This window comes from Oncorhynchus mykiss, chromosome 12 (genome assembly GCF_013265735.2).
Source record: "Oncorhynchus mykiss isolate Arlee chromosome 12, USDA_OmykA_1.1, whole genome shotgun sequence".
Lineage (NCBI taxonomy): Eukaryota > Metazoa > Chordata > Actinopteri > Salmoniformes > Salmonidae > Oncorhynchus > Oncorhynchus mykiss.
This window is the reverse complement of record NC_048576.1, coordinates 72,178,629-72,197,328: the sequence shown is the minus strand read 5'-3', so window position 1 is coordinate 72,197,328 and position 18,700 is coordinate 72,178,629. Positions and strand designations below refer to the sequence as shown.

The 18,700-nt window shown below is 43.9% G+C and overlaps 1 protein-coding gene across 8 annotated transcripts in view; it reads left to right on the top strand.

Moving 5' to 3' along the window:
• The window catches only part of LOC110538248 (axin-1), a 41,830-nt gene extending 25,291 nt beyond the window's left edge, over positions 1-16,539 (top strand). For 3 of the 8 annotated variants that reach the window (XM_021624951.2, XM_021624948.2, XM_021624947.2), the window contains exons 3-11: positions 2,204-2,350; positions 3,788-3,884; positions 7,351-7,488; positions 10,133-10,689; positions 10,829-10,987; positions 11,132-11,383; positions 11,815-11,916; positions 13,413-13,562; positions 13,821-16,539. In XM_021624951.2, the coding sequence (XP_021480626.2) occupies positions 2,204-2,350; positions 3,788-3,884; positions 7,351-7,488; positions 10,133-10,689; positions 10,829-10,987; positions 11,132-11,383; positions 11,815-11,916; positions 13,413-13,562; positions 13,821-13,941 (1,723 nt within the window). In that variant the 3' untranslated portion in view covers positions 13,942-16,539. The remainder of the gene's footprint in view (positions 1-2,203; positions 2,351-3,787; positions 3,885-7,350; positions 7,489-10,132; positions 10,690-10,828; positions 10,988-11,131; positions 11,384-11,814; positions 11,917-13,412; positions 13,563-13,820) is intronic. The other 5 variants (XM_021624950.2, XM_021624949.2, XM_021624953.2 and 2 more) reach the window with 4 other exon arrangements.
• The last annotated feature ends 2,161 nt before the right edge of the window (positions 16,540-18,700 follow it).

The following is an 18,700-nucleotide window of genomic DNA, read 5'->3' as shown; positions in this document are numbered from 1 at the left end:
GGATGGATGGCTGTGGTTCAGGTTCTGGTAGGAGGCTGCCATTTTCCCTGTGGTGCCCTGAAGAGAGAACACAGCCAGGTTGTGGAATTGGAAGCCCTGGTTTCTAGGAGGCAGCAGGGGAAGCAGGCTTCCAGGTCAAGGGGAAACCCTGGTAGAAAGGAGGCTTCCTGCATGGCGCTCGCTCCCCTGCCGTGCACACTCCTTAAAACAGACTGTGGCCTCCTGCAGCTGCCCCTTTCAGTTGCATTTCCTCTCGCAACGCTCTTTCCTTTAAATGAATCCCACTCAATTTGAAACCTTGGCCATAGAACGTGGTCGTTATCCACAACCACGTTGCACCTCAGCCACAAAATGTACATTTCTATGCATTGACGGCTCGTATTGGTTGAACTTGTTTTTGTTTGATAAATGTAGCATGAGGGATGCCATCATGGTTTGTGTTTTGTTCCTCAAAGCAGTTTTTTAGAGCGTCCAGAGCAAAGATGTGTTCTCCTCAGAGCCTCTGTTTTGAGAAGGGAATCCATTTTTACTACTCAACTGTTGAAATGTTGTTTTTTTGAGAGAGGCGTTTTTGATTTCAACGGAAACTCACCTTTATTGCAAAATTGCTGACTATTCCAAATGAAGTACTTATCTGACCTCTTTCCTTTCTTTTCTTAGTTGTTCACGTTATGACATTTCATGTTTTGTTAGATTTGGCTTGTAAGCTAAAAGCAAATATCATGCATGTTCGCCATGGGTAATTCAGTAGACTTCCCTTGAAGGGCAGATTATGTAATGGTTTACTGCTCACAGTGCTTATGGACGGAAAATGCTAAAAGGCCATAAGCATCATTTCATGACTAAAGTGCTTTAGTATTAAACTGTAATCTCTTTTCCAGTGATAAACGCTGATAGGACTTATGGTTGACGGACAGGACAGGGCTCTCTCTGTTCAGAAAGCATGACTGGACACATGTTCTTTTAGAAGATTAGACCTGTATTTACGTCCATGTTATGTGGAATAGGAAGTGAGGCATGTTTCTGTGTTGTTTTTTTTTCCTCGGGGGAAATTTGACTCCGAGATTGTCGAGGACTTTATTGCTCTTTGCCGAATAGTTGTACTCCACCCTGATATGGTCCTGGTGGAATGTGACGGCAGTGCCACTAGCCTAGGTCCTGTCATTTATAGCCAATACCCACGTCTCCATCCCATAGATTTTATGTGAGTAAAGTCATCCAGTATAAAAATAAAACAGCTGTGATAGAAACAGGAAGTTTCAGTACAATTTTATAAATGTTGACAGATAAGTTGTTTGACATGGTGGGATCTCTTTGTTTTGGTAAAAGGTTATTATGCGAGAAATGGTGGTGGAAATGCCTTTATGCGCAAATATTGATAGCCATTGTATCGAAGTAAACTTGGAGTCACTCGATCACATGGTGTGCCATTTGTCATTTCTAGACGTATTAGAATCTCATCCCTTTACTTACATAAGGTAGAACTAAAAGACATTCTTCAACTACTCTCCATTATGCTATTTTTCTTCGTCTAGGCAGAATATGGGCTGACTAATGATAACCAGACAGAAGTAGCCTGGGTTTGGTTTGGTCTCTAGTAAGACTGAGACCTTCAGAGTTCCCAGGGAGGGTGCACGCACTGACCACTTTAGGGATCTTTTTCAGTTTAAAGATGAAGAGAACAGAGGCCTAGCCAGATCTATAATTCATGTGAAGGGAGCAGTTTGAGGAGTGTGTTGAGGGAGGTTGAGTCAATGATGGAGGCTGTGGTGATGCGATGCCTCCAATAAGAATTAAATCAGGATCTCTACTGTACCTACCCTTAGAAACCCTCTGAAGGATATTCATTATGACAATGTGGGCGGTTTGGTGTGAAAGGCGTGTATTACTACAGAGATACTACAGTAGTCTTATTTGGAAATGTTTCTTTGTTTCATATCTAAATGACATTTACATTGTCCCTCAGTTCTTATTGGCTCTTGTCCAGAATAACTAACAACGTCCTTCCCTTCTAATGCTGTGATAATACAGTGCTGCAATAATCTTTGTAAAATGTACTTGGGTGTATCTCATGTGAACCTGAATCTATTGTTTAATGGTGCTAATACACTCTGACACGAATTGATTGTGTTATGTCATGTGCTCTCTATTGTTAATGACTTTGCCTTAATGCTATCTCTCTGAATGTTGGCGTTTCTTCCAGACGCGTGCCGTGGCGGGAGCCTGTCAACCCGTACTATGTCAACTCGGGCTACGCCATGGCCCCTGCCACCAGCGCCAACGACAGCGAGCAGCAGAGCATGTCCAGTGCCAGCGACGTAGACACACTCTCCCTGACCGACAGCAGTGTGTACGTACTCGCACAGCCTCCGCGTCACCTCCCACTCGCACGCGTGCACACACACACAATCGGTCAAACTGTAATAGTACATACCAGAAGTAAGGGCAGAATGCCTTCGAGATATGAAGTTTAGCCTCCTTGTTCCTTGCTATTCAGCATGAGGACCTTCACAAACCATTTCATGACGTGAGTGTGTGGGCATAGAAAATAGTGAGGGTGTTATTTTCAATTTCATCCATGCCCAGTGTATCTGAGCTCTACCTGGGTTGTATTCATTAGGGCACACAGTAGCAAATCGTTTTGCCACAGAAAACAGAGTTGAACAAGTTCAGGTAGTCCCTCTTTTTGAGTATGTTTTCTTCCATTTGGTGCCACATGAATAGGACTCTAGTCTGACTGTAGCACCTCCTGCTGCACGCAGACTGGTGCCATTTCCCCCTGTCTGTCTGTCACTGGGAGCAGCAACACATCTCTCTCTGCTCCTCTCCTCAGAGAACAGCCATCTGTTCATTACCCACACGAGTGAAAGCTGCTAAATGTCATTACTTATGCTAATTATAGAGTATGAACTGGGAGGTATGACAGGGCCACAGTATGTCATCTGAAGGCATTGACTTGTTACCCTTTAAATCAAGTTTCCTGGAATTCTGAGGAAATGGTGGAGAATTGGCGGTGAAAGGTTGAGTAGATTTTGACAGGCTCTCATAATTGTGTAAAATGAGTCGGTACACAATGAATAAAAATATAATGTTATAAGCCCACGTCTTATATGACATACCCACATTGCCTGACAACGGTTTGTTTCAGGATGGGTAAATGTATACGCAGTGCCTTTTGGAGGATCCCATGTTGGACACAAGCTGTTATTTAGCGCAGCAATCCCCTTTCTTCCGCCTTAGCGGGAAGCAGCAGGTTTCCTTTAGAGTAAATCGAGCTACGATGTGTTGGCAGAGGGAAGCCAGAGAAGAGAGAAGGCAGGAACGGTGCTGCAAGTTCAGAGATGGCACAGGGGAACGCATGTTTAAAGAAACATCAAAGGCTGCTCAGCAGGACAAAAACATGTGTCTGAAGCAGGATAGATTAGAGGCCATTATCAGCTGTTTGTTCCACAGCTCCTGGCGCAGACGAGTCAAACCCAGCAGGGCCACTGAGACTTGGGATAAAACAATTCATAGTGTTGGTGTCAGCGACCGCACCATTCTCTGCTTGTTCACTACTGTGTAGGGCCACAGAGGAAACCCTCGGGGTTTAGATACTCTGGTATTTACCGAAACCTAAATCCAGAAATCTCAACCCGCTCAATTTTACCATGAACTCCCAAAATGTTGTCCTTCTCTTAGGATGATTGAGCTACTGTTTAGAAAGGTTACTTTGAAGCTGCATTTACATATGAGTTTTCTCGTTTTGAATATGTTTGTAAATTTGTCCTTTTGGTTTATGTTCCAGAGATGGAGTTCCACCATACAAATATCGTAAACAGCATCGACGAGAGATGCATGAAAGTGCCAAAGCAAATGGGCGTGTGCCACTACCTCATATTCCTGTAAGTTAACCTTGGTTTAGCTGCACACACACACACACCCCCGTACACAAACAAGTATACACACACACCTGCAAGAACCCCACTCGCTCATCAAAGACTGCTGACATGGCTGTTATCTGGTATTCTAGAAACATCCGTCTTTCTCAAATGTTCCCATCTCTCCACCTTCCTGCATTTGTAAGATGCCTGACTGCATCTCTCTCTGGGCCTGTGTAGGGTATGTGAATAGCTCATATTGAGGTTTGTGCTTTCTAAACTGTGCCTGGTACTCTCCCCAGCCCCTCAGCTGTCTGTCTGTGTTGAAGCCCATCAGACAGCAGTGTTTCTCCTCTGTGGCAGTCCCGCCTCCCTGCATGCCTCTGCAGCTCCCTACAGGAGAACTGCCATCCTAATTGGGCCTCGGAGTCAAGAGTCCTGCTTTATAAGACTCTCTCCCTCACATTAGGATGCATTTATGTTTTTGTGTAGAATATATTATTTTTTTCATTTTCTGTTTTTCGGTACACAGAATACAAAATAATAAAGAAACTAACTCTATGCATAGCAGAAAAATGGAAACGCTGGCTGCCTTGTCCTTGATTGTTCTGTTTTTGTCTAATGGATTAGTCCCAGACACATACTGCAGTGGTAATGGAGAGACGTACAGTGCATTTGGAAAGTATTCAGGCCCCTGGATCCCCCCCCCCCCCACATTTTGTTGCGTTACAGGCATATTCTAAAATGGATTAAATAAAAAATAATCCTCATCAATCTACTAACTAATGACATTTTTGAAACTGTATTAAAAATCAAAAACAGAAATACTTTATTTACGTAAGTATTCAGACCCTTTGCTATGGGACTCAAAATGTAGCTCAGGGAGGTGACCAAGAACCCGGTGGCCACTCTGACAGAGCTCTAGAGTTCCTCTGTGGAGATGGGAGAACCTTCCAAAGGGACAACCATCTCTGCAGCACTCCACCAATCAGGCCTTATGGTAGAATGGCCAGACGGAACCACTCCTCAGTAGAAGGCATATGACAGCCTGCTTGGAGTTTGCCAAAAGGCACCTAAAGGACACTCAGATAATGAGAAACAAGATTCTTTGGTCTGATGAAACCAAGATTGAACTCTGTGGCCTGAATGCCAAGTGTCACGTCTGGTGAAGCATGGTGGTGGCAGCATCATGCTGTGGGGACGTTTTTCAGCGGCAGGGACTGGGAGACTAGTCAGGATCAAGGGAAAGATGAACGGAGCAAAGTACAGAGAGATCTTTGATGAAAACCTGCTCAGGACCTCAGACTTGGGCGAAAGTTCACCTTCCAACAGGACAACGACCCTAAGCACACAGCCAAGACAATGCCGGAGTGGCTTTGGTACAAGTCTCTGAATGTCCTTGAGTGGCCCAGCCAGAGGCCAGAATGGACCTGATCGAACATCTGGAGAGACCTGAAACCTGAAAATAGCTGTGCAGTGACACTCTCCATCCAACCTGACAGAGCTTGAGAGGATCTGCAGAGAAGAATGGGAGAAACTCCCCAAATACAGGTTTGCCAAGCTTGTAACGTCATACCGAAGAAGACTCAAGGCTGTAATCACTGCCAAAGGTGCTTCAACAAAGTACTGAGTAAAGGGTCTGAATACTTATGTAAATGTCATATTTCAGGTTTTTTAAATTTTGTTTTAATCAATTAAACAAAAAATCTAAACCTGTTTTGCTTTGTCATTATAGGGTATTGTGAGTAGATTGATGATGAAAATAACATGTATTACATTTTAGAATAACCCTGTAACGTAACAAAATGTGGAGAAAGTCAAGGGGTGTGAATGCTTTCTGAATGCACTACATACACTGAGTATTCAAAACATTAGAAGCACCTGCTCTTTCCATGACAGAGAATGACCAGGTGACTCCAGGTAAAAGCGATCAGCCCTTGTTGATGTCATTGTTAAATCCACTTCAATCACTGTAGATGAAGGTGACAATAGGTTATGTGGATCGTGTATGTGTGCCATTTCAGAGGGTGACTGGACAAGACAGTGCCTTTGAACAGGGTACGGTAGTAGGTGCCAGCCGCACCGGTTTGTGTCAAGAACTCTAACCCTGCTGGGTCTTTAATGCTCAACAGTTTCCTTTGTGTATCAAGAATGGTCCTCCACCCAAAGGACATCCAGCCAACTTGACACAACTGTGGGAAGTATTGGGGTCAACATGGGCCAGCATCTCTGTGGATCTCTTTGACACCTTGTAGTCCATTGCCCTGATGAGTCGAGGCTGTTCTGAGGGCAAAAGGGGGTGCAACTCAATATTAGGACGGTGTTCCTAATGTTTGGTTCGCTCCGTGTACATTCTTCACTAATAGAGGGTAATAGCCAAAGTAGTGAAGTAATTTCTACAGCCAGGTCTTCTAACGGCCATGAAGCTACTCTGGGCTGTTTGTGTGTAAAGCTTTGTCTGTGTTGGGTGAAATGAATATGAATCCAACTGAAACCAAATTCAAAGAGAAAATAGCAGTCAGAGCTGGGGAAATATCCGGCTTTGTAATCAGCTTGTGGACATATCTTGTGTGCTTTGGTGGGGCCCTGAGTAAAACGGCCCTCTACAATATTTAGGCTATCCCCAGAATGTACTTTAATCTCTCTTTGCTAGATTACTACAACAATGCACCTTACAGGCTTGAATTGTGTTGGGAATACCAGCTAAGAGCTGCATATTCCCAGCATCTTCCTTTTGATAGAAAATGTACTTCACTTTGCTGCCTGTAAGTAAACATGCAATGATAGGGATTATTTTGAACGGACAATCACCTTTTAGAGATGAATTCTGGTCTGTGGTGTACCAGCGAGTTTTCACTGTGTTTTTCCAGACGTGGCCTGTAGCTCAGACGCTGTTAACCTTTTATTTAACTAGGCAAGTGGGGCACGGTGTCACGCTGCGACGGGTCGATCTGGAGATTGATTTCGGTGTTTTTTTTTTTTTTAATGGCTATTATAAAGTCACTGACCAACAAAGTTGTTTTATGGCTGATATTTGACTATCTATCTTATACATTTTCTCTAACTTTGGAAGTACCCTATGTTGAAACTGTATTTTTTTGAGAAGAATGCCTGCGCCTTACAGCATACATTATGCAGAGCAGCCTATATCAGACTATTCAAAGCCTTAAACCGTGTCAAATCAGACCTTGTAGGTACTACATTAGATACTAAGCAACAGTCATCTTGACTTTGGTTTGAGGTTATTGTTTTGGCACCTTCATTTCCATTACAGGTCCCCTGTTAGCTTTTCCCTGATAAACTGTCGACGTGTTTGATAAGCCTTTCCTCCTGTTTCATTTTCTCCCTTTTTGTTCCATCAACCGAAGTGAACAGCATAGTGACCACAGGTTTTTACCTTTCAGGAGAAAACGGTAACATTGTTATCAGCGAACGGACTACTGGTACAATTTGAAATGAACTAGAAAATGGTGTGTTCCCCCTCTGTTAGCGCACAAACCGGATACCAAAGGACATTCACGTGGAGCCGGAGAAGTTTGCGGCGGATCTGATCAGCCGGCTGGAGGGAGTGCTGAGGGAGAGGGAGGCCCAGGAGAAACTGGAGGAGCGGTTGAAGAGAGTCCGATTGGTACGTTGTTGTCCACAGAAGTACCACCATGCTTGTCGGTGTGATCCCCCTCCCTGGTGGGGCGCTATACCACTCTATACCATCATCCTCTTAACAACCTCTTACTATGTTCTCTACAGCTGGTCGCCGTTTGTCTGGCTGTCTATCAGAAGGTACACTCTAATATCTCTGTTGTTTGAAAGGACCGGGTTGATTCATTAAAAGGAAACAGACATTATTCCATTGTGAATCATTTTTAAAAGTGTAGCTCTGGCCTATCAGGGATCCATCCCCACTGTATCTTGGATCCCTTTGTCTCTGGCATCAGATGGAACACTCGCAGACAGCCTGAGCCACTTGTGAGCCTGGCGCACTGTAATGACTTTGTTTGAAGTCAGTTGGACCGTGAAGAAATGCCTGCGCTCACCGCAAATGGAATCTCTTTCGGTACACAGAGCCAGCTCTTAAGTCTCAAGGCAGATATTTTATGTCGTTTGGCCCCTCCGTAAGAGGAACCGCCATCATGGAACAGTAGGTTTCTCTTTATTAAGAGCTGGTGGCAGACAGGGGAGTGACAAATAGTGACTCTATTAACTGATATTCTTACCTTAATCAAAGATAAGCTAGTCCCCCCCCCCCCCCCAATTCCTCTCCTCTGCTCTCTTACCTGGTTTTCATCCACAGACTTACACCCTGATTTCACTGAATGTGGCCTCAATCCAATGTTGATTGATGGAGAGGTCACATCCGGTCTAGGCATACTCCCTCAGTAGTGTCTGAAAGGAACGGGTCAATATTGCAGGATAGCCTGTGGTATTATGGTGCTGTTGACTGATTAAACCATTTGCCTTTATCTCGCCTCTAAATAATACAGAACCTTTAGGATCAATGCATTGGTGCCACTGAGAGATCAATAACTTAATAGGTGTTTTTCGCTTGTCTTTTCAAAGCTCTGAATATTGGCCCACCTAATGTATAATTTACATGTTCAATAGCAGCAGTACGTTCCTCTTCCCTGAGGTGAGAGGGAGTGAGAGAAACTTGGTACATTGCATTCATTAGTAGATGCCTTTTAGCAGGATGGGCTCAGCAGGTCTGGATCTGGCCTCATTTTGGCACGAACAGGGTAACTGAGAGTGCAGAGCAATGGCCTGCATAGCTGCTCTGAGCCAGAGACCGAGAGCCAGGCCAGTATCTGCATGCGCCTGTCAGACCCTCATCAAAAAGTCCTTAGCTCCCGCCCAGGATTCCTCTACCTGGAGTGAGCATCAAAGCCTCCACCACATAAATTGCCCACTGTTATTTGCCAATGATTCCCATGTTGAAATGCCATCAAAGGTGTGTGGGAAGGGTGAGGAGCCAATGGGGGCTGATGTGTTTTAGTTAGGGGAGTGGAAGACCGGGTCAACACATCCTTAGCAATTCAGTTAGTTACAGAGACAGACCTGGTGAAATAAGGGCACAATGGTATGCACTGCTGCTACATGTCATACTGTTAGTTACTATGCCTGAACGTTCCATACAGTTAGTTACTATGCCTGATTGTGCCATACAGTTAGTTACTATGCCTGAACGTGCCATACTGTTAGTTACTATGCCTGAACGTGCCATACTGTTAGTTACTATGCCTGATTGTGCCATACAGTTAGTTACTATGCCTGAACGTGCCATACTGTTAGTTACTATGCCTGAACGTGCCATACTGTTAGTTACTATGCCTGATTGTGCCATACAGTTAGTTACTATGCCTGAACGTGCCATACAGTTAGTTACTATGCCTGATTGTGCCATACAGTTAGTTACTATGCCTGAACGTGCCATACTGTTAGTTACTATGCCTGAACGTGCCATACTGTTAGTTACTATGCCTGATTGTGCCATACAGTTAGTTACTATGCCTGAACGTGCCATACAGTTAGTTACTATGCCTGAACGTGCCATACAGTTAGTTACTATGCCTGAACGTGCCATACAGTTAGTTACTATGCCTGAACGTGCCATACAGTTAGTTACTATGCCTGAACGTGCCATACTGTTAGTTACTATGCCTGAACGTGCCATACAGTTAGTTACTATGCCTGAACGTGCCATACAGTTAGTTACTATGCCTGAACGTGCCATACTGTTAGTTACTATGCCTGAACGTGCCATACAGTTAGTTACTATGCCTGAACGTGCCATACAGTTAGTTACTATGGCTGTTCGTGCCTTTGTCTAGAAACTAGAACATAGCAGTGTTGTAGCTTGAAATACATAGAGCTATTTAATTGTAGTAAAGATTATGCTGGCAGGCGTGATGTAGAGTGAAATAGCTTTGCACCACAGAGGAAGAACATTCCCTCTGCAGCAGAGCCGTGATAATGCCACGGCACGTGTTAACACATGGTCTTGTGGAAGTGTGCCATCTGCTGGTGTGACTGATTGGAACAAATAGCCTTTTGAAAGGACTTAGCAGTTGTTCTTTCGCAGTGTGGTAAGTTGGGGCTCCATTTATTTTCTTGGGAAAGGACCAGACACTGAAGCTCATACATGTGGGTAGGATATATTTGTATATTATATATATTTATATACTGATATAATCTCTGATATGTCAACTTGTGGTATTGCTGTTGAGTTGGGTAGTAACCATTTTCAGCATATTTAATCATCTTTTTCTTTCTGGAAGGAGGAAGAGGGTGAGGATGCAGACATCTCCACATCCACCTCGTTCTCCAGTCACAGACTGCCCCCTGGTGCCCACCCACAGCACTACAACAACCCCCGCTACTCTGACATCGGCTACAATGGCCTGGCGCTGCGGCCTGACGCCCACGAGGAGAACCCCGAGAGCATCCTGGACGACCACGTCCAGCGAGTCATGAAGACCCCCGGCTGCCAGTCCCCGGGCACCGGCCGCCACTCCCCCAAGTCCCGCTCACCCGACGGCTTCCCTGCAGGTGGCAAGGTGCCCGGACCTGGGATGCCACTGCCCACAGGCCCAGGCAAACACCCAGCTCGGCTGGGGCCCAAAGGGGAGGCTGCCAGCCACCAATACCACCACAAACACGTGCACCACATCCACCACCCAGCCGGAGGGAAGCCCAAAGAGCAGGTGGAGGCTGACGCAGCCATGAGGGTCAATGGTAACTTCCACTGGGGGATGGAGCAGCACAACTATGGGTCCAAGTCTCGCAACTATGCTGACGGCATGGGCCCCAGTCCGATGGATCCTATGGGCTACAGGTACACACAGAAGCACACAGCCTCTTCATGTCTCTTTTGAATTAGGTTTTTAGATCTTCCATGTCTCTGTTTTTTTATTTTATTTTATTTAACACTTGCCGTTTAACGTTGTTGTCCTTTTATCATACAATTTTCGTAGTAGCAAAGGTAGCACGCTATCGAAGCGGCCATTTAAGAAAGCTGAGGAGGTGCGGACCTTTGAGGTGCCTGTGCCTCCGGAGGACGTGGAGAGGAACCAGAAGATCCTCCAGTGGATGATGGAGGGAGAGGCGGTCCGTAACAAGAAGAGCCCCTACGGGTGAGTTCCGGCTTTATGGGTCTTTCCCGCGTAGGGAATCGGTAACGTACAACCACAGAGATGCAAGTCATTTGAATGAACTCTGATCTGTATTATGGTGGTATGTGTACATTTGGGTCAAACAATGACAAGGATGTCTCCCAGGAGCACCACAGGGTCCAAGAAGACCCCGTCGAGCCACGAGGTGTCGCGGCCCAGCTCTGTGGAGCGTCCCGGGGCAGTGCATCCGTGGGTCAGCGCCCAGCTGCGGAACAATGTGCAGCCCTCACACCCCTTCATCCAGGACCCCACCATGCCCCCCAACCCGGCCCCCAATCCCCTCACCCAGCTGGAGGAGGCTAGGAGGAGACTGGAGGAGGAGAAGAAGAAGACGGGGACCTTACAGACCAAACAGAGGTGAGTCAGTGTTACCTGGAAGGGATATGTTTCTGTCACAGCCTGGTTCTTCAGGTCATGTCTATCCAGCCGTTGTATTGTTGTAGTGATTGTGGCAGCCATGTGACTGAATCACCAAACTCATCCTTTTGGTAATACAGGAAAAAAGAGTAACGTTGTTATCGAAAAGTAATGTTTGTGCTGAAACAGCAAATGTTTGGGTGAGCTGAAGCATGACAGGGTCTCAGACTCCTAAAGAATGAAATATTCTTCCCTTTTTTTCCTTCACTTTTCTCATTGATCAAACACCCTTTTGAGTAGCATGATGCACTGATCAACCTTGTTTTACATTTTCATTGCACATCTGTGCATGATCCCTGGTGTGTGTATCCTGGTTGGTGTGGCCCTGTGGCTGGTCCGTGTCTAACTCCCAGGGTTGTTGGGTCCTTCAGGTATGTGATGGAAGTGATCCAGCGGGGGCGAGCTGCCGCCAGGCCCGCCCTGTTCCCGCCGCTCGGCGTGGTGCCTGCCGTCTCTGACACGGAGCTGTCCGAGTACGTCCAGTCTGGTTTACCCCAGTAGCCCTTAACACCCACCCCATTGGTCACAGCAGCACCCAAACCCCCATCCCATTGGTCACAGCAGCACCCCACCTCCCATGTCTATCACCAGCAGCATCCAGACCCGACTGCTCTGTACCTGCACAGCCAAACAGAGGCCTGTCTGTATGACTAGACTCCATAGAGATTAATTGAGGCATATATGTTTGATTACTGGCATTAATACTTGTATCCCCATAATCTAGTTGTAGTGTCCTGTACAATAACATCTGTGTGTAGTTTAGTTTTTTTTGTCAATTATAAATTCATATTTGATCTGATTATTTGCTTATGTATGGGTGGGGATTAGAACAATCAGTCTCACCTCTTCAGCCATTTCTTAGTGAGGCGGTGGGATGGCAGTGAGAATGATCATACCTCTAGCTTCACACTGGTAAGCAGAGGGGATGAGAGGGATTAGAATGATATTAAGTGGAGAGAGATGGGGAAGATAGAACTGGGGAACAGGGAGGGAGGTAGTAGGAGGCAGCAGCTAGGGAGAGGTGTACTGTAAGCTGCGTGGGGCGAGAACGCAGAGCTTTTGATGTTCTCTGTGTGAAGCTGCAGTCTGTTTGATGTCCCGTGGCTTCTTCCTCCGATGGACAGTTTAGTGATGTAGGGGGACAGGATAGCTGCAGTGAGGACCAGATGAAAGCCCGGCTATCCTGGCATAGCCCCTGGGTCTCTACCACCCCATCCTATCACTGGGCCTCCACCACCTCACTCCACACCATCAAACCCAACAACAGGCCCAGGGGCATGCAGTTGGAACACTACTTACTGTAGTAGCCTGCTCCCTGCTGGTAGCATTTAGGCATAACACGTCTTCATCACAATCCCATTTAAACTCAGCATTTCCTTGCTGGAACAACATTACCTCCAAGAACTCTGATTGATAAATTCATACTTTCCCTGGACAAGGTCCTTAGGGCAATATTACCTGTACCAGGAGTGCTCAATTTGATAGCATTTTGGAGGAAATCAATGCTGTAAAGTCACACATTGTGGATCATGAAGTATTCAAATCATGAAACTGATTCTTTGAATTTGTTTGTCAAACATATTTTGCATTTATTGGTTGTCTCCTTTTTGGCAGACCTCTGGAAATCAAACAAAGGGCCCCACTAGGGGTCCCCGGCCCCTTGGTTGATTACGCTTCACCACCTAAACAGTCTGCATTGCAACTCTGGTGGCTGTCACAGCCAGAACATTTATACGTTGTAAAGAGAGAGTATGAGTGACTTGAAATCTTGTTTTCCTACATCAGATTCTGACTGAGAGGAAATTATACCTCAATGTCAGAATTATTGCCCCCCCCCCCCCCCCACTCGTACTCTGTCAAATGATCAGAGCTTGGAGTTCTGCTGAGGTCTTTGAAACATCTCATTCGAAAGATGAAAGGAAGCCTTGACTTGACACATCTATTGAACCTTTTACTTGTTTGTTTGCAGACATAAAGTGACGAAGAAGCCCGCCTGTGAGAACATTACGGTGGCCTACTACTTCTGTGGGGAGCCAATCCCGTACAGGACGTCGGTCAAAGGTCGCATGGTCATGCTGGGCCAGTTCAAAGAGCTGCTGACTAAGAAAGGAAGCTACAGGTGAGGTCACTACTCTACCTGGTGAGGCACAGGAAACTAGATTTACAGCACGATGTTATGTAACATTTTAGTCTATTAAACTCTGAAGTCCTTGAAATTGATTATCACGTTTTTGTTGTGTTTATGGTAATGTGGAAAATTTATGAACCACATTCCAAAGTCCATTTTTGATCTTATGTAAATTTTGTGCATAATAACTCAAGCTTTTTCAATGCACTTGAACTAACAACCAACTGTTCTCTATCCAACCGACTCTAGGTATTTTTTCAAGAAGGTGAGCAATGACTTTGGGGTGGTGTTCGAAGAGGTACGCGAAGATGATGCTGTCCTGCCCATCTTTGAGGAGAAGATCATTGGGAAAGTGGAAAAGATTGATTGATTGACATGGAGGTGGAGAGGAAGGAGACGTTCACAAAGTCGGCCTGCGATGGAGCGATCGACGGATGAGCTGTTCACTTGAGAGAGACAGAGAGAAAGTGTTTGACTAGAGGGAGGATTGGCAGGGGAAGAAAAGGTACGGAGTAAGTCGCTACAGGAGGGAATGGATGAAAGGAGGAGAGAATGAGAAGAGTGCATAGTGATCACTGTGGGAGACACTCATGACTCCAAGGCTTTCATATCTGCTCAGTGCCACTGCACTGTGCAGACAGAGTAGGAAAGCATTGGACAAAAAAAAAGCCGACATTCTCTCCTTCAGTGTCTTTCTGAGTGTAATGTAATGTAGCATTGTACAATTTGACAAGAAGAGAAATGCTATGAATCTGCTTACTAAAGCAGCATATTATTTTTGATATGACGTATCAGAAGGTATCCTTTCTAATGTAACCAAGCGTGTCATTTTTCTGTGTTCGTACCAGATGTGTACAGATTGTCTGTTTAAAACATAACGATAAAGTTTTATATTATCTATTTAAATATTTGAAAAGGCGGTCGTTTTAATCTTATTAAAGCAGTGGCGCTGTTCCAATTCGACGAGATCCAAGTGATCCAAGTGTTTTTCAAGTATTGTTGGAACTATTATACAGCCCCATGTTCTACCAAGTGCTTTTTACAGGAACACTCAACCTTGCCAGTCCTCTAAAGTTAAGTGGCATTGAGTTGTCATGCTGCACTTATCACTCACTGTATTATGCATTAGTGTCAATGGAGCGAAATTAAAAGGAATGCCTTCTTGAGGTTGCCCTCATGTTTTGTGTTTTTCAATTAGGAAGGGATTCCCCAGCAGTAGCTCGATCTGTGTACAATGTACTGTACTCTGAGGTCTCTTCCCCATAGTGTACGTGTGTGTGTGTATGCACATTAAATACATTATTATACCCATACCTGCAGACACCTGCCAACTTAAATTAATCCCCACTATGTTCGGTAACTTTTAGATTTTGCTACAGTTAGGTCTTAATTGTAGCAGATCAGTGCAGAAAATAACATCTTTGATCAGAGATAATCACAACCAGTTGTGTACATGCTACTGACAGTTCAGATCCAGATTCTATTTAGAGCTTTTGTTAGGCATTTAAACACCAGAGTCCATAGTAGAAGTCTCCTGAAGGTTCATACACGGGTGTCTGTGTAGAGAAAGAGTCTGTGTGCGGAAGTTTGTCTCAATAGTGCATTGATCATCCAATGTGTGTTCACATGCATTCAGAAAGGCTCCTGACCCCATGGTTTCACTCTGGACAACGAAAGGACATTAATATATGTTTACCTAGTTAATATATCACAAATACAGCTGAATAATGACTTGTAGCCTTTCATAGCTCTATAGAGCTAAATTTGGTGCCTGGCAGAAATTGTCTCTAGAAATAACTTTAGTATGAAGTGATCTACTTTTTTTGATGGGTCACAATACACCAAAGAGAACAGTAGAAGTCGATATGTTTGTCATCCCCTTTTCTCTTCTTTATTTACCCTCATTCACATGGGTACTCTTTGATTATTCTCCAAATCCCTGTGTTGAAGTGGAATTCTCTTGTACAATTTTCTAGGGCAGGGCTCTCCAACCCTGTTCCTGGAGAGCTACCCTCCATGTAGGTTTCCACTCCAACCCCAGCTGTAACTAACCTGATTTCAGCTCATCAATCAGCTAATTACTACAATCAGTTGCACTAGATTAGTGTTGGAGGGAACCTGCAGGACAGTAGGTGTCCAGGAACAGGGTTGGAGAGCCCTGTTCCAGGGCGTTGTGCCGGGGTCAGTGCAAGGTGGAATGTGCTAACCGTTGTGTTTGATTAGGATGGTAAAGGACCTTTTTCATCAGAGTGCTGTATTGCTGGGTGTTGTTCTGTATCAACACCACATATAAGAGGACGATCTCCTTTTCTGAGATGCTGTTTTTGTATTTATTTAGATGGATATTTTTAAAGAATCTGTATGAAGTTAACATACGTAGTGGACAACCCTCTATTGCTCCTGTTTAAAGATTTGAATAACCGTACTTTATGTTTTCATAACGAGAGGCATTTACTCCATGATCTTTGACAATATTGGTACTCGACCATCATCTGTCACACTACAATGTAGAATTTGGCTCTCTGTTATGATTATCATTAGATTATTAGATGTTCACTGTCTGTATGTATTTCCAATGGAGGGCAGTGATTCTTACTGTGAAAGCCCCAAAGTGAACTTCCCCCCCCACTTATGGTCATTGAAATGTATATAACAACCATCACAGAGTGCCTTTTATTGCCATCCTCTCATGACATCCGCTGTGTGATTCTCAAGTGTTACCAGGGCCTTGCTTTATATTTTTATTTTGCGTCTTACAAACCATGTTCTGTTGAAGTGTTTCCTATGTCACATCTCACTTTGGATAAAAATGTTCTATGTAAATATGTAAAAATTGTACATGTCATCAACCAGCAATTCACTTAGGAGATATTCATTACCCCGGACCTGTTTCTTAGTGCTGAGTTGTGCGGTTATCATTTAAAGGTACTTGAACAATAAATATATGTAATAAACCCGAACTTCTCCATTACCTGTAGTCATTTAAAATGTGTTAACTGTTTATTACTGATTTCAACTATGAACTAAGAACACTTTATGAAATACTTAATGTCCTATTAAAGTGTACTTTACTATAATGTGTCGCCCACAAAGTAGATTTAGCAATTTAAAAAAAAATCTGCAGTGTTTGACTGGCACAGCTTCAACTGAAGGTGGCAGTCTTGATCCGCTGACATTGTGAGCGTTGCTTGAAGTGGGCTGGTTCTCACCCATACTGGTAGCTGCACTTAAAGTGTTCTGCTGCTTGACTACTGGGAACCTCTTATTGGCTCTAGAATATGACACCTAAATATCCAAAATGTGTACTGTAACCTATTGCATTCCATGTCAAGCAGAGTGAGAGAAACATTTCCTAGTGTAAGGAGTAGATTCTCCAACGTGGCTGAGATGACAGCAGTTACAGACAAATCTTTTGATAATGGTTCTGGTGGTGAACTTTGGAGAGTGTGGGTGTTCAGGCTTCCAGATTGAGGTGATTAATTAGAACATTGCTACAGAATCTAATCTTGAGAATCAGAATCAAACTCTTGATTGACTCTTGTTGTGGATTGTATTAGAACAGCTTTGCTTTTTTGTTCATGAGTTTGAATCAAGTTTGTATTTCAGGTCTAATTACAAAGGAAGCTGTTGCAGTGCACTCTTGTCAGTTAAAAATCCTTACTAGTCTATTGACACACCCGTGAGTCAATCTAAGTAACATAATAAAAAAATCCCCATCAAAATCCGTCAAATGAAACTAGAGAGAACAGTTTGCATGGGTCGCAATGCACTGATTCCGCATGTAGTCTGCCTTCCGCATCTGCGGTGGAAGGTAGTCGAGCTACAGCTGTATTTGTCAGAACATGGGACATCCCGAAATGGCCTATAAAACTATGACCCCCCCCCCCCCCCCCCACAAGTGTCACAGGACTAGTCTGAAGGTAACCTATACAAATTAATGGAAGTATGGAAGTGGATTTGTGCCCCAAAAATATGGGGTTAATTATGTGAGAAGAAAAATAATCCCAAGCTTTCTTTATACAGTGCATTGCGAAAGTATTCGGCCCCCTTGAACTTTGCGACGTTTTGCCACATTTCAGGCTTCAAACATAAAGATATAAAACTGTATTTTTTTGTGAAGAATCAACAACAAGTGGGACACAATCATGAAGTGGAACGACATTTATTGGATAATTTTGCACGCCCAATTTTTCAGTTTTTGATTTGTTAAAAAAGTTTGAAATATCCAATAAATGTCGTTCCACTTCATGATTGTGTCCCACTTGTTGTTGATTCTTCACAAAAAAATACAGTTTTATATCTTTATGTTTGAAGCCTGAAATGTGGCAAAAGGTCGCAAAGTTCAAGGGGGGCGAATACTTTCGCAAGGCACTGTATCTCCTAGATATCGGACAGACACTTCAAAGCCTTATTCCTTATTATTTATTTTTTGGGGGTCTTTTTTTGCCATTTTTGATTGTGTCATTCAATGTGTTTCTATGGGCTGTAGTATATATATTTTTGGTGGGGATCCCTAAAGGGGTCCTAAAGTTCCAAATCAAATCGCTAAATGATCTATGGTATGACCATCTTAAAACAATTGCATATGTTAGCTTTGTACCCCAACGACTTTTAGAGGTTAACCTGGCCCATTACTGGCTACATCAGAGATGGCGGGATATACAGACACAAGTCAGACGTGAGTGGTTACATTTAATGAATGACAGACTTGATTGATTCACTTTGATGTAGACTTGCGGAGGGATAATGTTGTGATAAGAGTCAGATTAGAGTATTTGTAAGATGGTGTATATGTGAATAAATGTTATTAGGTTAAGATGGTTTGTGGAAATACTGGACATTTGTATAAAGCGGAAGCCACGTTACATTTAAAACAAGTGTTTTCAGAAATGACAGAGATTCTAAGATCAAAACTGATAAGTACATTTGTAGGATGTTCTCCATTAACCTTCAATGACACTCTTCAAGTCTCTGCCGTGTGGGTGATTATTCATCGAGCAATCTCCTTATAAAGAGCTCTGTATATATCTGCACATTAGCTACTGTTACTGCTCAGAAATATCTTCCTTTGTCTTCCAATCCCTAGTTTGTGGCTTGTCCTAGTCCCAGACAAGGGTTAAAAACACTGC